General features: G+C 49.2%; 8 protein-coding genes across 8 annotated transcripts; 2 read left to right on the top strand and 6 right to left on the bottom strand.

Annotated features, from left to right (window-relative positions):
• Positions 1 to 208: 208 nt before the first annotated feature.
• FPSE_12307 (uncharacterized protein) lies at positions 209 to 1,657 on the top strand (the record flags this gene model as incomplete). The annotated part of the gene is made up of 1 exon (XM_009265424.1): positions 209 to 1,657. One exon carries the CDS (start codon positions 209 to 211, stop codon positions 1,655 to 1,657), a length of 1,449 nt encoding a protein of 482 aa, XP_009263699.1.
• A 374-nt stretch (positions 1,658 to 2,031) lies between these two features.
• On the bottom strand, positions 2,032 to 3,341 carry FPSE_12306 (uncharacterized protein; the record flags this gene model as incomplete). Its single annotated transcript, XM_009265423.1, has 2 exons — positions 2,032 to 3,196; positions 3,250 to 3,341. The coding sequence occupies 2 exons, from the start codon at positions 3,339 to 3,341 to the stop codon at positions 2,032 to 2,034; spliced, it is 1,257 nt and encodes a 418-aa protein (XP_009263698.1).
• Positions 3,342 to 4,244: 903 nt separating this feature from the next.
• On the top strand, positions 4,245 to 5,386 carry FPSE_12305 (uncharacterized protein; the record flags this gene model as incomplete). The annotated part of the gene is made up of 4 exons (XM_009265422.1): positions 4,245 to 4,454; positions 4,502 to 4,674; positions 4,725 to 4,885; positions 4,932 to 5,386. The coding sequence occupies 4 exons, from the start codon at positions 4,245 to 4,247 to the stop codon at positions 5,384 to 5,386; spliced, it is 999 nt and encodes a 332-aa protein (XP_009263697.1).
• A 364-nt stretch (positions 5,387 to 5,750) lies between these two features.
• On the bottom strand, positions 5,751 to 7,022 carry FPSE_12304 (uncharacterized protein; the record flags this gene model as incomplete). Its single annotated transcript, XM_009265421.1, has 2 exons — positions 5,751 to 6,835; positions 6,887 to 7,022. 2 exons carry the CDS (start codon positions 7,020 to 7,022, stop codon positions 5,751 to 5,753), a joined length of 1,221 nt encoding a protein of 406 aa, XP_009263696.1.
• A 1,727-nt stretch (positions 7,023 to 8,749) lies between these two features.
• FPSE_12303 (uncharacterized protein) lies at positions 8,750 to 9,508 on the bottom strand (the record flags this gene model as incomplete). Its single annotated transcript, XM_009265420.1, has 3 exons — positions 8,750 to 9,047; positions 9,098 to 9,204; positions 9,251 to 9,508. The coding sequence occupies 3 exons, from the start codon at positions 9,506 to 9,508 to the stop codon at positions 8,750 to 8,752; spliced, it is 663 nt and encodes a 220-aa protein (XP_009263695.1).
• A 1,176-nt stretch (positions 9,509 to 10,684) lies between these two features.
• Positions 10,685 to 12,410, bottom strand: FPSE_12302 (uncharacterized protein; the record flags this gene model as incomplete). The annotated part of the gene is made up of 4 exons (XM_009265419.1): positions 10,685 to 10,807; positions 11,032 to 11,209; positions 11,715 to 12,080; positions 12,175 to 12,410. 4 exons carry the CDS (start codon positions 12,408 to 12,410, stop codon positions 10,685 to 10,687), a joined length of 903 nt encoding a protein of 300 aa, XP_009263694.1.
• Positions 12,411 to 14,515: 2,105 nt separating this feature from the next.
• FPSE_12301 (uncharacterized protein) lies at positions 14,516 to 14,884 on the bottom strand (the record flags this gene model as incomplete). The annotated part of the gene is made up of 1 exon (XM_009265418.1): positions 14,516 to 14,884. One exon carries the CDS (start codon positions 14,882 to 14,884, stop codon positions 14,516 to 14,518), a length of 369 nt encoding a protein of 122 aa, XP_009263693.1.
• Positions 14,885 to 17,890: 3,006 nt separating this feature from the next.
• Positions 17,891 to 18,829, bottom strand: FPSE_12300 (uncharacterized protein; the record flags this gene model as incomplete). Its single annotated transcript, XM_009265417.1, has 1 exon — positions 17,891 to 18,829. One exon carries the CDS (start codon positions 18,827 to 18,829, stop codon positions 17,891 to 17,893), a length of 939 nt encoding a protein of 312 aa, XP_009263692.1.
• Positions 18,830 to 19,094: the final 265 nt, after the last annotated feature.

Raw genomic sequence — 19,094 nt, 5'->3', positions numbered from 1 at the left:
CAGTCTTCTCCAACGTTTGCCAACCGATCGAAATCTTTGGTGGAATCAACAACTTCTTTCAATACCTGACCCTTCCAAATTGACGCATTTTGTTTATGGCTTCGATACTCTGCTGAAACAAATTCATCCGTCTCCTCAAAACCGCCCCCGGTTCGCAATCCGCACAAGCCGAGTCACACCGATGATCGTCCGCCTAAAGTAAACAAACATGACCTCCGAAGCATCGCGTCCAGTGTCACCGACACCGTCACAACTACCACCCGTCCCTGGATCGCCCGTCTATTCTCTTGCATCGACCACAAATCCTCTATCTCAGTTCAATCTACCACTCCCACCGCCTCCTCGATCTTCACATGCTGTCCTCACAAAAGCCGACCTTGAAAACTCCCAGCAAGCTTATTCTGATCTCGTCGCCTCTGCAAAGTCATACCGTCTTGCTCTCGCTGCGCTATCAACCGCTGCGTCGACGTTCGGCTCAGCGCTCGAAGCATGTGCCAGACTAAAAGAAGCTCGCGCTGAGGCTATTGGGCCTTTTGGATCGACCAATATGACGGCAAGCTTCTCAACCAAGGGCTCCTGCACCGCTGATATGCTCATGTCCGCTTCTGGAGTGCACCATCTCGTCGCAAACCACCAACAGATTCTCTCCGAAACAGTATACCGATCCTTCGAAGTGCCGCTCCTTCATGACCTGGATAAGTGGCAAACCGTTATTGACGACGAAGAGGAGACGTACAAACACAACATTAAAGCGCAGAGCAGAGAGATAAAACGGTTGGAGAAGGAGGGCATGAAGTTACACAAACAGCGAAGGCGAGATGTCGGACGATTTAGAGCACATTTAGTTGACTTGACTACGAAACTGGACGGTTTGACAACGTTACATGCCGATCATGCACGAACACTGTTGAGAGAAAGTCAAGAGACGAGCGGAAGAATCGTCGACGCAAGCTGCAGCCTTGTACGCGCAGAGGTGGACATCTTTGAAAGTCTGGCAAGAAAAGGGTGGAGCGGAGGCGGTCTGGACGACCTTCTGGAAAAGGGACAGGATTTATTCGCAACCGAGGAAGACAGCGCAAACATGAGTGGTGGTGGCGGCGACACACCAAAGCTCTTCTCGATCCTCCCGCCCAAAAGCATCCTCGCCGATACAGGATCAGAACTATCCAGGAGCCACGCCAGAGGTGATAGTCTCCTGATGGATACAGAACGTTATCAGTCACTTGCCGCGTTGGCATCAGATACGAGAGCCGGCGGTGGAGGAGGTGACACCGACAGCGTCTTCTCCGCAGACTTTAACAGGCCACGTAACGCAAGGCCGTTCTCGCCTCAGCCCATTCGTCGGATCCCAACCGATGTGACCTATGAGTCGCTGGTTGGCCGAGCAGAAGGTTTAGAAAATGATGATTATGAGTTAAGCAGATCTGAGCTACTTCTGCCTGTGGCGGAATCAGATGTTGAAACAGAGGAGATGCAAAATGGCCATGGACAGGATAAAAATTGCGAGCAGGACATTGCTGTCGAGCAAGAGGAGGAAACAAGAGGGCGGTCCGTATCACCTGCTTCTACGGAGAAAAGACCAAAGTCGCCAGGACTGATTACAGATGCGAGCTCTGCAGCTGCGTGGAGCGGCGATGAAGACAAAAGTCCATGTTAAATGGCCGGATTTCTGAGTCCTGAATTACTGAGTTACGATTGTGTTGGGTTATCATGTACAAAGGCGTTTATGTGGGCATTTTTGACAGAAATTCTCGTCGCGGAGAGGTAGCAATAGATTTGCAGGATTTGCTCCTGACTGATAGTATACAAACATTATGCGGATCTTCACCCTCCATGTCTATTAAGTATGCGACTAAACCAAGTGGTACCATTCCATAACACGCCTTACGCCATGACCTTTATTACGCCGTGGTCGATGATCAAATTCTTCGTCTCTCGTACATTCTAGCTCTGCTGTCAACTGATGCTATTGCTTTTTTTTGGACCGTCTGTTTAGGATATCTTGTACTCGCACTGCCGATTGAATGTCCTCTAATCGTCCTTATCGGCGTTGAGCACATCACCTCCAAACAGTCCAATCCAAGCGTCGAGCCACCAGATGAGCTTCCAGTACAAGCTTGCCTTGCTCCAGTCGAATTCGCCTGTCTCGGTTCGTGGCACCTCGTTACCAATCATGCTGCCACCAAACCACTTAATGAATGGAATGGCATTAATTACGCGCTGCATCATGGTTTGCTGAGGGAGAAGGGCTTGCTCGGCTGGAAGAATAGTAGCGCGGCGGGCGGTCGGGATGCGGCGACAGAAGATACTGTCCTCGTCACGAATCTCCATAGGTTCAATGCTCGATGTGGTGGCTTTAGGGAGAGGGAGAGGCTCGGTGATCGTAGCGGAAGAGGCATGCGAGTTGCTGATCGTTCCAGTGTCCATGGTCAGGCTGGAGGTTTGCGAATGGGGCGGAGACAGGTCGAGGAGACGGCTATTAAACGATGTTGGCCCGCTGAAGTTCTTGCGACCATTCGTGGTGGGAACTGTCGGCATGCTCTGTGATCGGGGGTGATCAGGGACGACCTCGATATCAGGGCAGGCCTCGTCCTTAGCGGGAGGAACTCCCCGGTATGGCTCAGCGTACACAAGATGTCCGAGAATCCTTTGAGGGCTGGCAAAGGTTGCAGCTTCGGCAGCTTCTCTGCTCTCAAAAGTAACCTTGACCCAATGATCTCCACCATCAGCGCGGTTCACCAAAGCTCGCTCATCGGCTGTGAGGTTACGGCGTCGCGTGAATGCAGGATCGCGTAGTTCGGACTTGTATCGGCGTTGGCTGGCAGGAGGTTCGCGAGGATAATCCTCCAAGATCGCGCCCGCAAGCGATTCGTAATGGGAGATGGCAGCGTACTGCTGCGTGTACGATCGGTAGCCGCGGAGGATCAGCTCGACGGGCGTAGAAGTAACAGGTCGTTGGGTAGCAGCCTCTTCCTGCATCATACCGCTGCTCTTACGCTGGACGGTCTGAGCAGGTGCGGCCGCCTGGTTCGATACCCAATCGCCGAAGAGCTTGTCTGCAGCAGCTAGTGTGGGATTCTCGCGACTGCGAGCTGGTGTTCCGGTACGCGATCGCGAACGACGGGTTGATTTACCGAACGAACCAGACTCGGCGGCGCTGCGACGTGATCGTGTAGTTCCTTGAGGGGCATCCTGTCTAATTGCGCGTCTCGTTAGTGTTTGTTTGGGTAAGAGGGGAGATAACCGTACTGGTTGAAATACATGGCGTAAGGTCGCTTGATGCCGTCGTCGCCGACGTAACACTCGTCATCTGGGACGTTATGAAGGATAAGAGGAGCCATGATGAAGGTCAAAACAGATAATGAAGCGCAGGTATCACAAGCAGGGCGTGTCTGATGGATGAGCCGTATTGTATGGCGTGAGATACGATCCCGGGTGGCGATGTTTGTCGACGGTCAAAGAGGGTGAAGATGAAGATGATGGTTTGGTGACGAGCCGCCCTTTCACATTCGATGCACACGCCCTGCAGTTTCTGAAGTTGACTTTTTGGCGGGCCAATCTGGCAGTTGCACCCAGCAACGGACCACTGAAGACAGCTCCTTCTGTTTTGTGGGTCAGTTTATCCGGTTCCGTTGGAGCTTAAGCTTAGGTACCACCACCAACAAGTCAGTTTGTCTACTATGGAAGGTACTAATGTAGCGCAGCATACAGGGTATTTTTTTTTTCTAATTGTACGACAGTAGAATTAGTTGGGGCTGCCCTGTTGATCATTGAGGTACAAGTTTCAAATTCATTGTATCTTCTTTCCTGAAGTCAGTTATAGAGCTTCAATCAACCCTGGTGTGTTTTTTCCCCATAGATGAGACAACCATGGCTCCAATCACTTGCATGAATTCGTTGTTTACACTCATCGTTGGACTCTTATGTTAGTACCTACCTACTATTCATAGGCAGTTAGAAAACCACAAACTATCATCCAGCACAGACCTTGTCAATCATCTCGCCAATCTCTCCACTGTCAACAACCCGAGTTGGAAATACACATGACCTTAACTATCATGATGGGCTGATTCAGCATCACGTTCATCCCACTTCAGCTCAGATCCACTGACGGATATTCCGGAAAGGATACTCGGATATACGACACCAGCATGTGAAAGGAGCATGATCTTATAGGAACATTTCTGAGACTATTTTAGACTACCCATCGAGAGTCTGTCATAGACAGACCACTTAAGTTCATCATGGTTCAACGTATACCGCTCCGAGCAGTAGTCGGTCTGCTTTCTGTGGCTGTGGCCATGATTGCTTTGTTCGGTGCATCGCCGCTTAAAGCATTCTCGTCAACATTGCAAAGGGCAGGAGTCAAGTGGTACAGCACAGAAAAGAATTCAACAGTTCTGCCAGCTGCTTCGACAATAAAAACTCCTGTCTACTTCTTTAGCCATGGTGGTGTAAGTTTGTCCCAAGGCTCGAAACAAAACCGACTGACAAACTGAAGCCGGACGTTCAATACAACACAAAGCATCCTGTGTACCCCATTCTTCAACAGATTGGTAAAGAAATCACCCATCAGGTCAAACCAAAGGCCGTGGTCGTCTTCTCGGCGCATTGGATGGGAGAGGAGGATACCATCCATATCAACAATGCAATCAGTGCTGACCTCATCTACGAGTGTGTCATACGTTGAACTTCACTCAGAGTCTCCGTTAACTTGCAACTAGTTTCTATGGCTTCCCTGATCACTTTTACAAGGCCGAGTATCCCAACAAAGGAAGCCCTGAGCTCGCGAGCAAGATCATGGTGATGCTTTCAGAAGCCGGGATCCAGTCCTATGGAATGAAACGTGGCCTTGATCATGGCGTGTTCTCTGGTTTCCACGCTGGTACGTTAGCTGGGCATAGTTTTCCATACATACTAACAAGTCGCAGCTTTTAATCCTAAAACAAATCCTTTGAACGTTCCGCTGGTCCAGGTCTCTTTGTTCAAGAGCGAAGATCCTCATGCTCACTATGCCCTTGGCCGCGCCGTCTCTGCACTCCGAGAAGAAGGAATCGTCATCATCGGTGCTGGGATGTCAGTACACAACTTGCGCGACATGCATCACATGTTTGAGGGTAACACAGAACCACTCCCATACGTTGTGAGTTTCGACAACGCCCTCAAGGAGGCCGTGGAGGCCGAACCTGATGTCCGCGAGAAAAACATGGCTGCGTTATGCAAGAGAGGAGACGCAAAGCAAGCACACCCTTTCATGGACCACCTGATGCCTGTTTTCATCGCTGCAGGCGCGGCTGGCGAAGATAGGGGGAAACAAACTTGGACATTGCATGAGGGTAGCTTCGGTTGGTCGCAGTTCCGTTTCGGTGACGTCCCTTCATCTTAGATGGCGTTGTGACACTTTGCGTGAAGCCAAAGTGTAGCACGGATCACTGAGGCCAGTATGTAGAGCTAGGCGGATCGGTTCTTATATGATAAGATCTTTCGAAGAAGACCAGAAGTTTGGCTAGGGTTGTAAGAAGAACGCCATTTTGCAACCCAACCCTCAAATGTTGGTCGTGCGATGTCTTTTTATCCAGTAAGAATAAGTAGCACTACAGCTGCGAGGCCATCCTCAGCCACGTCACAGCCAATGCACTCCGCCCTACATCAATGCTTTAATTGGTGTTCAGACTTGTGAAAGCAGGGTGATACCCCTTGATATGAACTACTGTTGACTCATAAGTATGCCCTATCTCGAGCCCAAAACTTTATTTCATCGATATACCTGCACCTTTGACCAAGTCTCCTTTATTGTAAAACTCCACATTTGGTAGCATCTCACTAGCGACCCATCTTGCTGTCTGGGTGTGTAGTGAGCCATAACCAAAGGGTTCTTGAGTCTTTTCCTTTCTCATTCTATCGTCTCCAATGTCAAGGTTTCCCATATCGTCAATTACCACTCTAGAAGATGATTCGCCTGGACCATCACCCCAGGGAAACGAGGAGTATCCTTCGCAAAGTGCCTGGAATACGACCACTTGGTCTTGAAGATGGACGTCTACTTGACCTCCAACTTCTACCTCTTTCCACAGACCTCGGCACAGCTGTTTTGACACCTGATCCGTGAATCGATCCCTGTTCTTCGTCTTCTTCGGTAGAGATCCCAGCCAATCGTGCCCCCATCGAAGTCCGGATGTGGAACGGGCGACAAGGAGTATGTACCAGCGTGAATCCAGGTTCGTGTCTTCAGTAAGCTTGAAGCAGATCTCAGTTGACGGGAACAGTTCTTCCAGATCCTTTGCCAGTGATGCCTGGAGCTTCTCATGCACATTACCAGGCACCACCATGCTGACGTCGACAGCCTTGATCTCATAGGATTCGGGGTACTTTCGTTGCTCTGGTGCCTTGTATCGCAGACTTTGGCCAATCTTCAATGGGTGGAATTTTAAACTGATTTGTCCTCTTGACTGGGGTCCTATGCTCCAACCGCGATGTTCCAGTGCTCTCTCTACCTGGATGCCGAACCGTTCTTCTAGTGTTGGCAAGAGTATCTGATCCAGATATTCGAAACTAAGGGAAAATGAAACATTAGTTCCGCCGGAGATTTGAAGCTCGACTGGTTCCTCAGAGTCATTTCCCGCAAAAATCAAGAATGGAAAGATTGCTTGGAGTATGAGAAGGGTACTCGCAGAACCCGATTCTGCGGATATCTTGATATTCCGCTGGTATAATTCTGTGGGTGTTCGTCTAGGTGCGAATGTGACAGTCTTGGATCCCACGCTTAGGCCATCAACATCCGCATTGGTTATCTCTGCAAGATACTGGATGCTGGTGACATGCTGGCTCTTGAGACCTGGAGGGTATTAGCCGGTGATGTTGCGGTATGCATCCAGACATCACCCACCGCCGCCACGGTCACGATTTCCTCTCACATTAGTGATTGTGACCGCCTGCCCTGTCAAAGCAGCTATGGCGACCGCGACTCTGACAACTTGTCCACCACCCTCGCCCGTTCTTCCATCTAGTTCCACAGGTATCATCTTGTTGCCTGCGTTGAGATGGTGGGAGGCTTGTGGCGAGATGTCTTGATAGGTTGTGGTTTTTCTGTGGGACGTCTATTCAGGCAGAAGTACCAGCCGCGAAGTTGTACAGCAATGAAAGCAGCGTGAATGACTCCAGTAATTGTCTAGTGACCCAGCTATATATGGTGTTGATGCGTTTTCATCGTGCAACTGCTCCTCACCTTTTGTGACTCATTTGCCGAACGAACTAGCAGCTGTAGGGCTAGGCAACAAATACTTTCAAGGAGCTGGATTGACAAGGAATATGGGCTTTTCACGATTGAATCCAATGGTTTTTGTTATAAACACAGAGGAAGATCCGCTGAGGAGGTGGCTAATAGCATGTGTTCTCTACAGTTGGTTGATTGCTAAGCCCTTCGGTGAGGCCGAGACCGAAACCAAGCTGACGGGGCTCAGTCTTGTCGTGACCAACAGTGACTTTCTGACAAGATTATAAATACCTAAGAAGGCTTGAGTACGACTTTCTTTCTCTTGGCTGTGCTGCGTTTGGTCGTTGAACATTAACTGCAAGTGCAAGTGGAATGGACAGCTGCACTCATTCCAGGACCGGGATGTATACCGACAAAGTGGAGCCATCCATTCGCCCCGGCCCCGGCTCTAGGCACTGTCTAACCCCGGACACCGGGAACTTAACGTCGGACGGACCCTAAAGTAGCGTATTCATTGTGCGTTATGGCTTCTCTCATTTCTTATTCATTGTTCCCCTGTTTCTTCATTTAGATTTCTTCTCGAGTCTTTTCTTCCCACCTTGATTTGTCCTCGTTGACTTCATTTCGCCCCTTCAGCTAAATGCATGATACCAACAAACCTGCAGACCGCAAGGATAGCATTTACACGATGCCGGCATCCTCAAGCGATAACTCAGCCTCATGCTGATCCTTATCCTCGCTGCAGCAACGATTGGATGTTGGGATACACTCGCCACGCGTAGAGACACACTTTGCAGGAGATAAGTGGCGACTGGCCTATCAACTTTGCCAATTGGGACCAAGATGCAGAAAAGGACAATAATTGTATGCCACAGTTTTTCTACACAGCCTTGAACTTACGAGTAATTGCGTAAACTCATTGTCAAGGCGACTGGCCCTGGTGGTAAAACTCGGACCAGAGGCTGTTAACTTGGAGAAGAAAGGCAATCGTCAATAAGAGAGTTTAATATAACAAGAACTATTCCAGCGTACGACCCAAGTTTGCGCTCGCTCACTCGTTTCAGATACAACCACCAACCTTGGCACAGAAAAGACACTTCAAGCTCAAACAATTTAGGAGCAGACCATACCCAGACAACTCCGAAACGACAACAGAAATAACAGCCCTCGTTCAAAAGGCACGCACTCCCTTTCCCTGGATTCACATCTTCCTCCTTTTGCTTCTTCTTCTACTTCTATTATTCCCCATATACTATGCAACCACCCGCTGCACGAAGCCTGCCTACCTGCGCCTGTCATAGTTCCTTCCCAGTTGTTCCATTGCAATGCAATATTGGGCTTGCCAGCGGGAGGGTACCTGCCCTTCGATCGACGCTTGCGTACGAAATGGATTGCGGAAACTGCCCTGGCCCTGATTAGAAGGTGCGAACGGAGTAGGATACTTTTACTCACCAATCTCCTAAATTCTCCCGCGCTATTTCCAGTCTTTGCAAAACATCCAGGTTCACAAACAGAAACCAACCACGGATTCCTGATCTACTGATCCATTTCAGTGTCGTCCGAGAGTTCGAGCCTGTCATCAGCTGCAGGAGTTGTCAAATGGGCTCCCCGAAGGAAGGCAAGGTCAACCAGCTGGATTATGTGCTCAATGGCAGCTGTAGACCGTTCGCCCGTGCCTATAATGATCCTCTCAGCCACCCAAGAACCGACAGGCCCTCGGTAAACGTCTTCGTCGTTACCATCAACATCCATCGGGTCGACATCTTCATCTGGGTCGCTTGTAAACGGGTCCTGGCCTTGGCCATCCTGTCTAGCATTGCAGTTTTCAACACCACTGCCCTGATTAGTACTGTCGCTGTTGTGGGAGACATATCACAGCATTACCTTTCACAAATTCCTTGTCCAGTGTCGACACGAGAAGGCGAGACCATAGCGCCACTCTCGTTTTGGCTGTATCCAAGCCACTCGATTCCACTGTTATCAAAGGTACGCTGTGCCTGTTAGCATAATCTCCGAAAGATTTAGTGTCTAGCTTACGCAGTCACTTGGGGTACCCTCTTCAGTCACCATGGTGGTAGGGTGGTCGCCGGCTGCAAGTTCGTCATCGGACCCATAAGTGTCGTCGCGAGCAGTCGAAGGTGTATCGCCAAGATCATGAGATTCGTTGTCTACTAGAATACGCCTATAAACCCTCCTGCAGCTGGTGCAGACCCAATCTTTCTCTTCCCAAACACATAACTGGGAGCATGCGATGCACTCAGTAGTGAGGCTGTGGGGCTCGCTGTCAGGGTGCATAGTGAGAGATGCTAAGACACAGTGAACTACACTAAACTGAGACAAGATGGCGGCTTTCTCTGGTCTTGATGCCCGCGACTTTTCTCGGCGATGGTGGATGGGACGTTCGATCGTTAGAGCAGGGGATGTCGTTGGCCCTTGCGGACAGCTCTCAAGTGGTAACTCTTTGCAAAGCTGTAAAGGGGAACGCGAGGCGGAATATCACATAGACCTCTACAGCCAAAACTGCAAGAGAGTGGTGTACCAGATGAGGTACTGCTAGCAAGTGAAGAGGTGGCAGTACGTCCTACCGAGAGTCAAGTAACTGATATACGAACTCCTTGGGATACACACGACAACTTTTAAGAGCCGATGAGGAATCACCAAGATATTTTCGATGATTCAGCCGATGATGGAAAAGAGGATGCTAGTGTTGGTTGATAATTTCGATATCAGCTACGGAAGAAAAGCAGGAGTGGGAGTAGGCAACTCCTTGTTGACCAGTAGGAGAACGACAAGGGTCTGCTGCCACGACAAAACGAACATTAATCACTCCAGAAATCTCGAGCTTCTGTTGGATGATATTGGAGTTCACTAGGGGATTACTCTTGACCAGAAGAAAACAAACCTTGGTCTTTGATTTGTCGGCGACCAAGTCTTCTGTCCCAACTGTACACCGACACCAAGCCGATTATGTCTCCGAGGTGCTTTGGTCATTGATCAGGGCCAAGGCAACAAGGCAGCTCATGCGTATGGGTTGGCGGATTGGAGAGCCGGCGATGAGACTTCGCCATCTTTGGGATTTGTAGACGGGCAAGGCAGACAGCGTCTTGATGTCGTGACGGAACATGCCGGCATGTTTATGTGACTGGATGGAAACAAGACAAAAACTGACAGCAGAATGAAAAGAAACGAAAAAGAAACGCAGTGGGACATAGAAGTCATATGGACAATGAGGTTCGAGCCAGAATCAGTATTGTATTGACCCTCGATGGGGCCAATATTGGACAATCCAGGACTGATCGCTATGAATGCTATACCAGGAGCTCCCGAGGGGTGGCCGAATAATCAAGGGATTCAAGTTCGAGGAGTGAAGTGGCATTGCACAGCTACTTAACTTCTTCTCCATCCAAGCCACCCCAGTCATGCGCATATCTGGTGGTTGTCATCTGGAAGCAGCAAACTCGCAGCTGTTATTTAAGACTGGCGAAAATGGTGTGAGACCCTCCATACTGCTGTGTTGGCGCAGCCCTTTCCAGGTTTGGTGGCTTCCATCCCTAGTCTCAGCTCAAGCAGGCTGTAGATCTTCAACACACGTACCTATATTTGAGGTACACAGTAGCTCGCAACCACTGCACATGCCTGCAGTTGAACCGTCGTCAAATTACCATTTCAATTGCCAGAAGGGCCACAATACAGGACTTGAAGTTGTTGCTGGGCGGACTGAACTGGGACAAACTGAGGCTGGCCTGCTCCTTGCATCGTCGTCGATCTTACAAGGATCGCAACACACGTCCCCCGATGGCATAATACACGAAACGAACCCAGCTTGCATAGCCTGAACCCAAAATGTCAAACAGCCTCCAAACAACTCGTTTGGTCAACAAACCATCTCGATGGGCTCGAACTGCACACTCTCCTTGGCCGATTGCTACCAACAGCTGAGACACTACAGTAAAGTGGCGTCTCGAAGTTTCCCATTTGGATTGATGCACACACCAACTATTGTATCGGTGTATAATACCATTATCTTCAATGGAACGACTCGTCTTTAACTACTGGACGAAGTACAGATGCAGCCATTTCATGCCTATGTGTGCCGCATATGCACGTCTTTTTGTGCCGCACTATTGCTTTTAGTCTCAAAACCTCACATTCCATACACCGGCCTCCACACCTTATTATCAAGAGCAATTGAGATGAAGATTGGTGATATTAACGAGAGTACTGCCACGAACTACAAGAGGACACTATCTACATGAAAAACGCCAGTAGCTCCAAAAGAAACGATATTGAAACCGTCATATCCATTCGACACAATCACCAACAGAAGCCCACAAGTTATACGCCATAGAGAAACAGGATCACACCAGATAGAAAAGAAAAGCAGCGAGGATGGGCCATCAATAACACCTCCTTGTTTAAACGCCAGACAGAGACACGGTATCAAAATCCAACATGACTTCCAGGGGCCGCGACGACATGTTATCCAAAAGAAATTCCTTACCGTCGAGTCCGAGACGACTTGCTGTTACGACTGGTATATTCAACTGTTGGCAGATAGTCACGGCTGTTCGGATCGATACGTTGTGGATAATGCCATGTTGTGCCACGCTGCTGGACATCTTGGATTGTGGTATTATTGTTGATACCATGGGAGAACTGCCTTTCAAAATGCGTGATGGTCCTGGCAGCAGAACTGACCCCGTGTTGCTCGGCATCATCGGCGTACGGTGCATAACGGGTTCCCGTATATTGCCCAGAGTCAACGAAGTTTGCAGTCCTTCTATAAGCATCATCTGACAGATGGTTGTCGCCTGGGAGAGTCACCCGGTTGTGTGTGTCGATATGTTCGTCGTATTGCTGAGGACTACTGTTTCACTCGGATCAGCAAGTTCACATCGCGTTCACAAGAAGTTTCAATTGCATACCTGCCTTGATGTGCCGAAACAGTCGATGGAACATACCATTGTGCGTATTGATATGTTGATGTATCTTGATACCCCTGGACCGGATAGGTTCGGCTGTTTGTTATGGGCAGTTGCATTTGAGGAAGACTTTGTGGAAGTTGCGAAATCTCTCGTGAAGCAGATGCAAGGAGTTGTGTTTGGTGTACATGTTGTGAGCGTCGCTGGGTTGTGGTTGTCCGTGAGCGACGGGTCGCATCGGGATATACCCTACGAGGATCGGATGGAGGATTCATGGCCGAAGTCGAAACGGTCAATACAGAGACATGGAGAAATAGGCAAAAACAAAGAACACAGAAAGAAAAGGGAGCAGAGTTCCGTTATATGGATAAATCTGTGTGGCGATGGAGAGCAAGGCTGATCGCATGGCGGAATATGAAATTATTCGCAAAACCGGCTGTGACGATTACCTCTTTGTTTATTAAGGGGTTGCTGTTCTTCGGGCATGAATGCCGTACAAACATCCATAGTGGCAGGTAACTGCTGCCTGGATGACGATGGCCAGCCATGTTGGGGAAGATAATGCCTAGGGTGGCATTGCAAGAAAAGATTGATACAGTTGTTCGTCAAGCCATACGGGAAGCTGTCGCAGCCCAAGTAAACTCGGGTCAAATCATCAAAAGGCATAAACATGCCCGCCTCGAGTTGTGGTTTGCTGGTGTTGACGGGATCGTCTATCACGAGATGCGTTTCTTGACGGGTTATTTTCTTGAATGAGAAAAGGCGTGCTTCGAAATTCCCCTAATGACGGCATTGCTGATATCTTCGTCGGGGGTTCGTTTACTTGTTTAACGCAGGCGGCCTGGTGCGCCAGGAGGCAACTGCGAATTCCGGCAGCAAATAAGCATTTTGTCTCCATGAGATAATAGGGAAACGAGCTTTTCCAGGAGTACCTAGGCCCTACGACGTATGCTACAATCCATGGCTGGGACGGGATAACATCACCGGAAGGATGTCATGAGACTCGCATTGTCACCGATTGACTGGCGAGCGACAAAATGGGCGGCCCTGGAGACAGCGAATTTCGTGAAAGCCTCGAATTTGCCACCAAGTCCAAGGCTATGTTGAAACGTCGACCAGTCTCAACCAGCTTTTGCTCGTGACACAGCTTCGACGTATGTGCAGGAGTGAGGTGGAAAAGAAACAGACAATTTGCGTCGAGAAAAGAGGAGACTTCAGTCATGTGTACGCCAACATCTGAGGGAAGGACGGGTAGGGTTACACCATCTGCCGCGCTTATGTGCATGCATATCGTGTTTGTTGTTGCGAGACCGACAGACGCTTCTTCCATGAATGGTTTCCTGGCCGACTGTTTAGCAGTGAGTTGAACAAGCCAGTAAATCTTGGTCATTCACTAATTTCTGATGTCTGCTTTTTCATGGTTTCTGCAGATGCGCATCAAGCTCTATCATGCCAAGGAAAACGGTTGTAATGCCTCGGAGGCACCTTTCGGCCATCCCGAAGATGCAACACATTTAATGAGAGAGCTGAGTTAAGATGTAACTCTGACCGGGGCCGTTGTTCGGCTGAATGCATGAAGTTCATTGCTACCGAGTTGGCTCATGTGCTACGTATTACGGATATTTTCATCTAGTTGTCCCAGGCTTGCATCGCCAGTGGTATTCTTGAGAAGAGAATTGAAGGGGAATACAGAGGCAAAGGTAGTGGTGTTTATGCTATCTACATGTTTGCTGGGTTCAAGAGGCGCATTGTATTGCGTATTTCTTCTTGACGCTTACTGTGCCCCGCCCAAGTCGAACCACTATGTCAGAACATGCTGTTGGTTCCAGTTTCTCAATCGCTGGCTGAGCTGAGCTGAATAGGCCTGGTTGACACAACTGTTTACTCCAACGGCTACTGTTCATGCCTCCCAGAGCGACCACAGTATTATGAACTTCTGGTCTAATAAGGTGCATGCGTTTCAGACCTTGATCATAAAATCGAAAATCGTGCTTAAATTTTTGCAACAACGCCAACTACAACTGAAGTTACGACATATAATCCGAATTTTATGGTCAAGTATCGAACTATCCAAACTGAACACTGAACAAGAATTCGTCATAATTACACCGGAGAGGCCACACGAAGTGCGACGCTCTTGTTCTTCTTGCTTGCACTTCTGATATCAGAAGGATGCTATCGATTTGGATTGTAATAAACTGGGATGACACTTCTCTGGCTTCATGTTAGCCTAAACTCGATTGCACATGGAGAGGCAGGCAACTTACAAGCTCGTGCTTATGATTGTATGTGTCTTGGTGGCGGGTTCTGGACCCCTAGGCAGGTCAACCCCTGGGAACAGCCAACAGAGCGTCCATCCACATCACTGTCTCTCTACAGCCTACTTTCTTGATGGAGTCATGGCGCCTTGTTTATCTTGGGCCATGACATTATTCTCCGTCTTGTCCTGTACAATTTTGGAGTCTGGGGAATTGGATTGCTTGAGTCCTTCCCATGGGCGGTCAACGTTCCACAACCAATTCGACATTCGGGAATCCTGATCGTTGGTTTCAAAACGCGGTTTTGTTAGCTTTGTGCCTCCAGTAACTATGCCGTCTGCATTGGCTCGGTTGCGACCTAATGTCTCGGTGCTAGCAGTAGGTGTGTTGCCGCTCAGGGTCTCAGCAACCACTTGCCGATGATGGGTTGAAGTTGCCGAGTTTTCTCTCGTGCGCATAGGTTCGGTGTTGTTTGGCTTTGGAGTGTCCATGATTTGTTTTGGGCAAGCAATGCAAGTGTCTACTACTAATTCTTGCTCTTCGTCAGACGTTTTCGACCAACTTCCATGGCGGGCTTCTATACTTACAGATCGAGTGCGGCTCAAAAACAGCTAGCTTTGTTTTCTCATCTACCTCAGGCTGTTCTATTCATGCCCGAAACCACAAGATGGTGGTGATCTAGGCACCTCACAATACTGTGGGTGCAAGTGTCGTCGCCGTCTCTACCTAAGCTGGCTCTAAACCACTGCGCCCCAAAGGGCGAGGCCATTTGTATCCAGCCAGCAAGCAATGTCGACAAGTCGGCCTCTATTTACACTGCCTTAACGTTGAACTATAGCCATGGCGAGGCGCACATAGCCTCCTATCTGGATGCTTGAATGATAGATGATCGTATCACAGGGATCTACTGCGCGAGGCAGGCTACGATAGCCACTGCACACCACCCACAATTCACAGCTGGTAACAATTCATGTTTGGACCTTCTCTGGCCAGCTCATCGATCTTTTAACGAGTGAAAGTGTCGGCCATGAGAAAGGTCCAGACAGCAGAGGTGCCAGACACTGTGCATGTAGGCATGCAGTGATCGCCATGTTTCTTGTCTGATCACTCGAGCCACGACTGATCCATCAACGAGCATGACAATTCTTCATCTCACGCCTTGCAAAGGATTGAATGAATGGCTGTTTTACAGCCACTCCTGACCGTAATTTGGAAGTACGGGAAGAACGTCAAAACTGTCCGGTTTTCAGCCTATTATGAGCGAGTCCTCAGCGACATATCAAAGTCTAAATGACGTTGCAGACAGTATTTATGTTTTCTACATGATTATTGGATGCTTCCTTCGGCATCAAATCGGCTGCATGAAAGAATTCTTTCGCGGTCAATTGCGGTATCGTTTTTTGTTATTCGTCCTTCTTTTCTACGATGTGACGTACGTGACTAACAACAGCGACAGTAAGCACCGCGCGATCTCAATCAACAGCTTTTCAGGGGCTCAAAATAAGGTCATATGGCCATATCCTGACGTCCTAAGAGGAGCATGCCAAGCGACTTGGAACAACCTTTCGGGCATTATCCGCGCCGCTGTCTAACTTCGTCTCGGATGTAAGTGTGTGTCCGCGGGGCGCCGATATAAGCTCTCTTTCCGATAAGGCAACCGCATTAACGCGGCCTCATTCGAGGTTTACTCGATTTTTTATTCAGTCATCCGCCGGGAGGCGCAGTCAAGCAGATCAACCGGACTCTGGTTTCCGTGGCTCATAATACACTCGATGAGTCCGAATAGTCCAACGTCATGTACAATTCATACATGGCACACCAGAGAAGTCACCTCCCATGCAGTTATCCGACGCATATATAGCCCAACGTCTTGTCGTACTGGGATGGTCTTGTTCGTTCTGACACGAGTTCTACCCATATTCGTGTCTACGTGAGAGTTTTTGGCTGATTTGATCCATTAGACAATGCCAACTACAGCTCGTAGTATTGGGGCCATGGACAACATTGACTAAAATACAGTTGTGGCTTAAAGCTCGCCTACCTCGAGAGATAGCCGATAAGTTGTCAGGTTGAGATATCACTCGCGACTTTCCCAATGAAAATCAAACAACAAAACTGAGATCGGCTTGATACGATTGCAGAGAACGGCGTGTCGTTAGTTTTGTGAGCGACCACTGCCGCTGAGGCTCTGCCCAGCCAATAATGTCATTTACTGCCCATGGATCAACAAATCAGTCATTCACTAACAAGCGAGTCCGGGGTTAAACTACCGAATTGCAGTGAACACCACGTGTCAGACTTGGAGTAGTCGTATTACCGCGGCGGTCTGGTCAAGATCTGTCACTTTCTTAGTGATACACGATCGGTGAGCGTGTGACAACCAGCAGAATCGATCTAATGGATTGTGCTTGACAGGCGACAGTGTATAAGCCAAGGGACTCCCCCGGATTATAGACAAAGACGCCTATTCTGGACCAGGCTAGATCTGCCTGCCATTTAACGTCAATCAACTTAAGGGGCCCAACTCGTTGGGCCGCCATAGAAACACCAATCAACACAAATTCTTACCACACAAGCTCACAATGACCGGACCATTCAAGACGAAGTATACGTATCCTCATAGGATCCCATTTATTAGTTTACAGAAGTTCTGATGGTGCCCAAGACAATATTGAGTGTGTCTATAGCTGTGATTCGAGGTGTCGAGAGGAGGTTGGGTATAGCTGGTTTGTGGTTCGCCTTACTCTGACGAGCTCATAACTCATATCTACCTGTCAACTCCCTCTTTATAAGACATATTATAATGCCCAATGAGGCAGCATGCGTATTCTTTACGAGTTGCATTCCATATGCTGACCAAGCGCGAGTGTGACAACTCGTCAGGGACTAGGTTTCATGTGTAGAGATTCGATGATAGGTCATGCTTGAAGTTTACTGCCGCTTGCGAATATATATATTCAATCATACCGATGGCTCTGGTGTTTACTGGTCCTGCTGTCATAGTCTAGATCATATTCCACCCGTTTCCTGAACAATGCCGCACCTTTTGATATACCCTCACCGTCAATGCATCCGCACCCAACTTGACGATTCTTTACCTACCAAAGGATAGAAGTAGCCAAGCCGAAAGAACAATTCGTTGTGACTTCATTTTGATGGGCTGTATTCATTACTAACGGCTATTTGTGAGACCTTAACAGTTAAGAGATTCTGAGGTTCAGTCATTGCCTGACATTCGTGTCATTTACATCACATTTAATCAGAAGAGACAGAAGTTCTTTTTTGAATCGTCGTAATAAAATTTATACAAGAGACTTGTCTCTGAAAGGCCAGAGAACATATCTATATAACAGAAATTCATCTGCAACAGGTGCAGGTTTCACCGCCCTCCACTAGGGAGGAGCGAGATGGGTGTTTTGCTAGAAAACACGAGCATGTGAACGTCTCGGACGTGTCACATATCGACCAGTGTCTGTTTGGAACCGTTTTCGAGTCCTTTACAGAGCCATGCGGGCAGCACGGCGAGCACGGCGGCGAGAAGCGCAGCCGGTCTTGGGAGGAGTGACGGGAGTGGAAGGAGCCTGAGTAGGGGCAGCAGCCTCCTCGGAGGGCTTGACAACGGTGGAAAAAGTAGGAGTAGGAGCGGGAGCCTGGGTCTCAGCGGCGGTAGGGGCAGGGGCAGCGGAGCCGGAGCCGGAACCGGAGCCAGAGCCAGAGCCGGAAGAGGTTCCCTGCCAGACCTTGGGGCCGGGGAAAGAGTAAGACTGGGCGTTGTAAACGTCAAAGACAATACCCTTGTCGGTGTAGGTGTAACCGGTCTGGAAGTCAAAGTTCTCATCGGGGACGGCAGTACCAGATCCAGTAACCTCAACCTGGGCGCAAGAGGGATAGAACTGAGCACCACGGGCGCTGTTGTCCTTGAAGGCGACATTGGCCTCGTGACCAGCAATGATCTCCTGGCGGACGATGTACTTGCCAGCCTTCAGGCTAGAGGGAAGAGTGAAGGTAGCCTTGCCCTTGTCCTTGATGAGCTTGTCGACAGCCCACTGGCCACCCTCAAGACCATTCTCAGCAATCTTGGTCCAGATAGCACCGGTACCGTCGGTCTCGGTGTAAGGGGCGATGTAGGTGATGACGGGACCCTTGTGAGAGCCATCAATGATATCGTCACCTCGGGTGTTGTGGTACCACTCGAAGGCGACCTCGTCACCGGCAGCAGCGGTGGCGAACTTGGGAGCAGCCTTTCCACCGTTGACGTTGCAGACAATGGCGGAGCTGGCCAGGTCCTTGACGGGGTTGTTGTTCTCGGGAGATCGGATGTATGTGTTGCGACCATCGCCGAGGTCCTTTCCGTTGACCCAGAGGCTGTAGACCTGAGCGTGGGCAGAGACGGTGGTGGCCATGGCCAGAGTAGCGGCAGTAGCAGTGAAACGCATCTTGGTAGATTTCTTTGTTGTTATAAAAACTTGTAAAGTGGTAAGGATTGGAATGAAGCGAGGGTTCGCAAAGTGTTGATTTATATGGTGTTTAGAAAGAATGAAGGTTTGGCACAGCCAAATTGAAAGAAAGTGAAGATAGTTGAGAAAGAAGAAGTGATTTTGCTACGACGAGTGTGGAGGGAAAGAAGAGAAAACATGTTGGAGGAGAGTGAAGCCAACTTATATATCAGATCTCGAGGTCCTCTGTCCCTCCCCCCCCCCC

Source organism: Fusarium pseudograminearum, chromosome 3, assembly GCF_000303195.2.
Source record: "Fusarium pseudograminearum CS3096 chromosome 3, whole genome shotgun sequence".
Lineage (NCBI taxonomy): Eukaryota > Fungi > Ascomycota > Sordariomycetes > Hypocreales > Nectriaceae > Fusarium > Fusarium pseudograminearum.
This window is presented reverse-complemented; position numbering and strand designations above follow the sequence as displayed.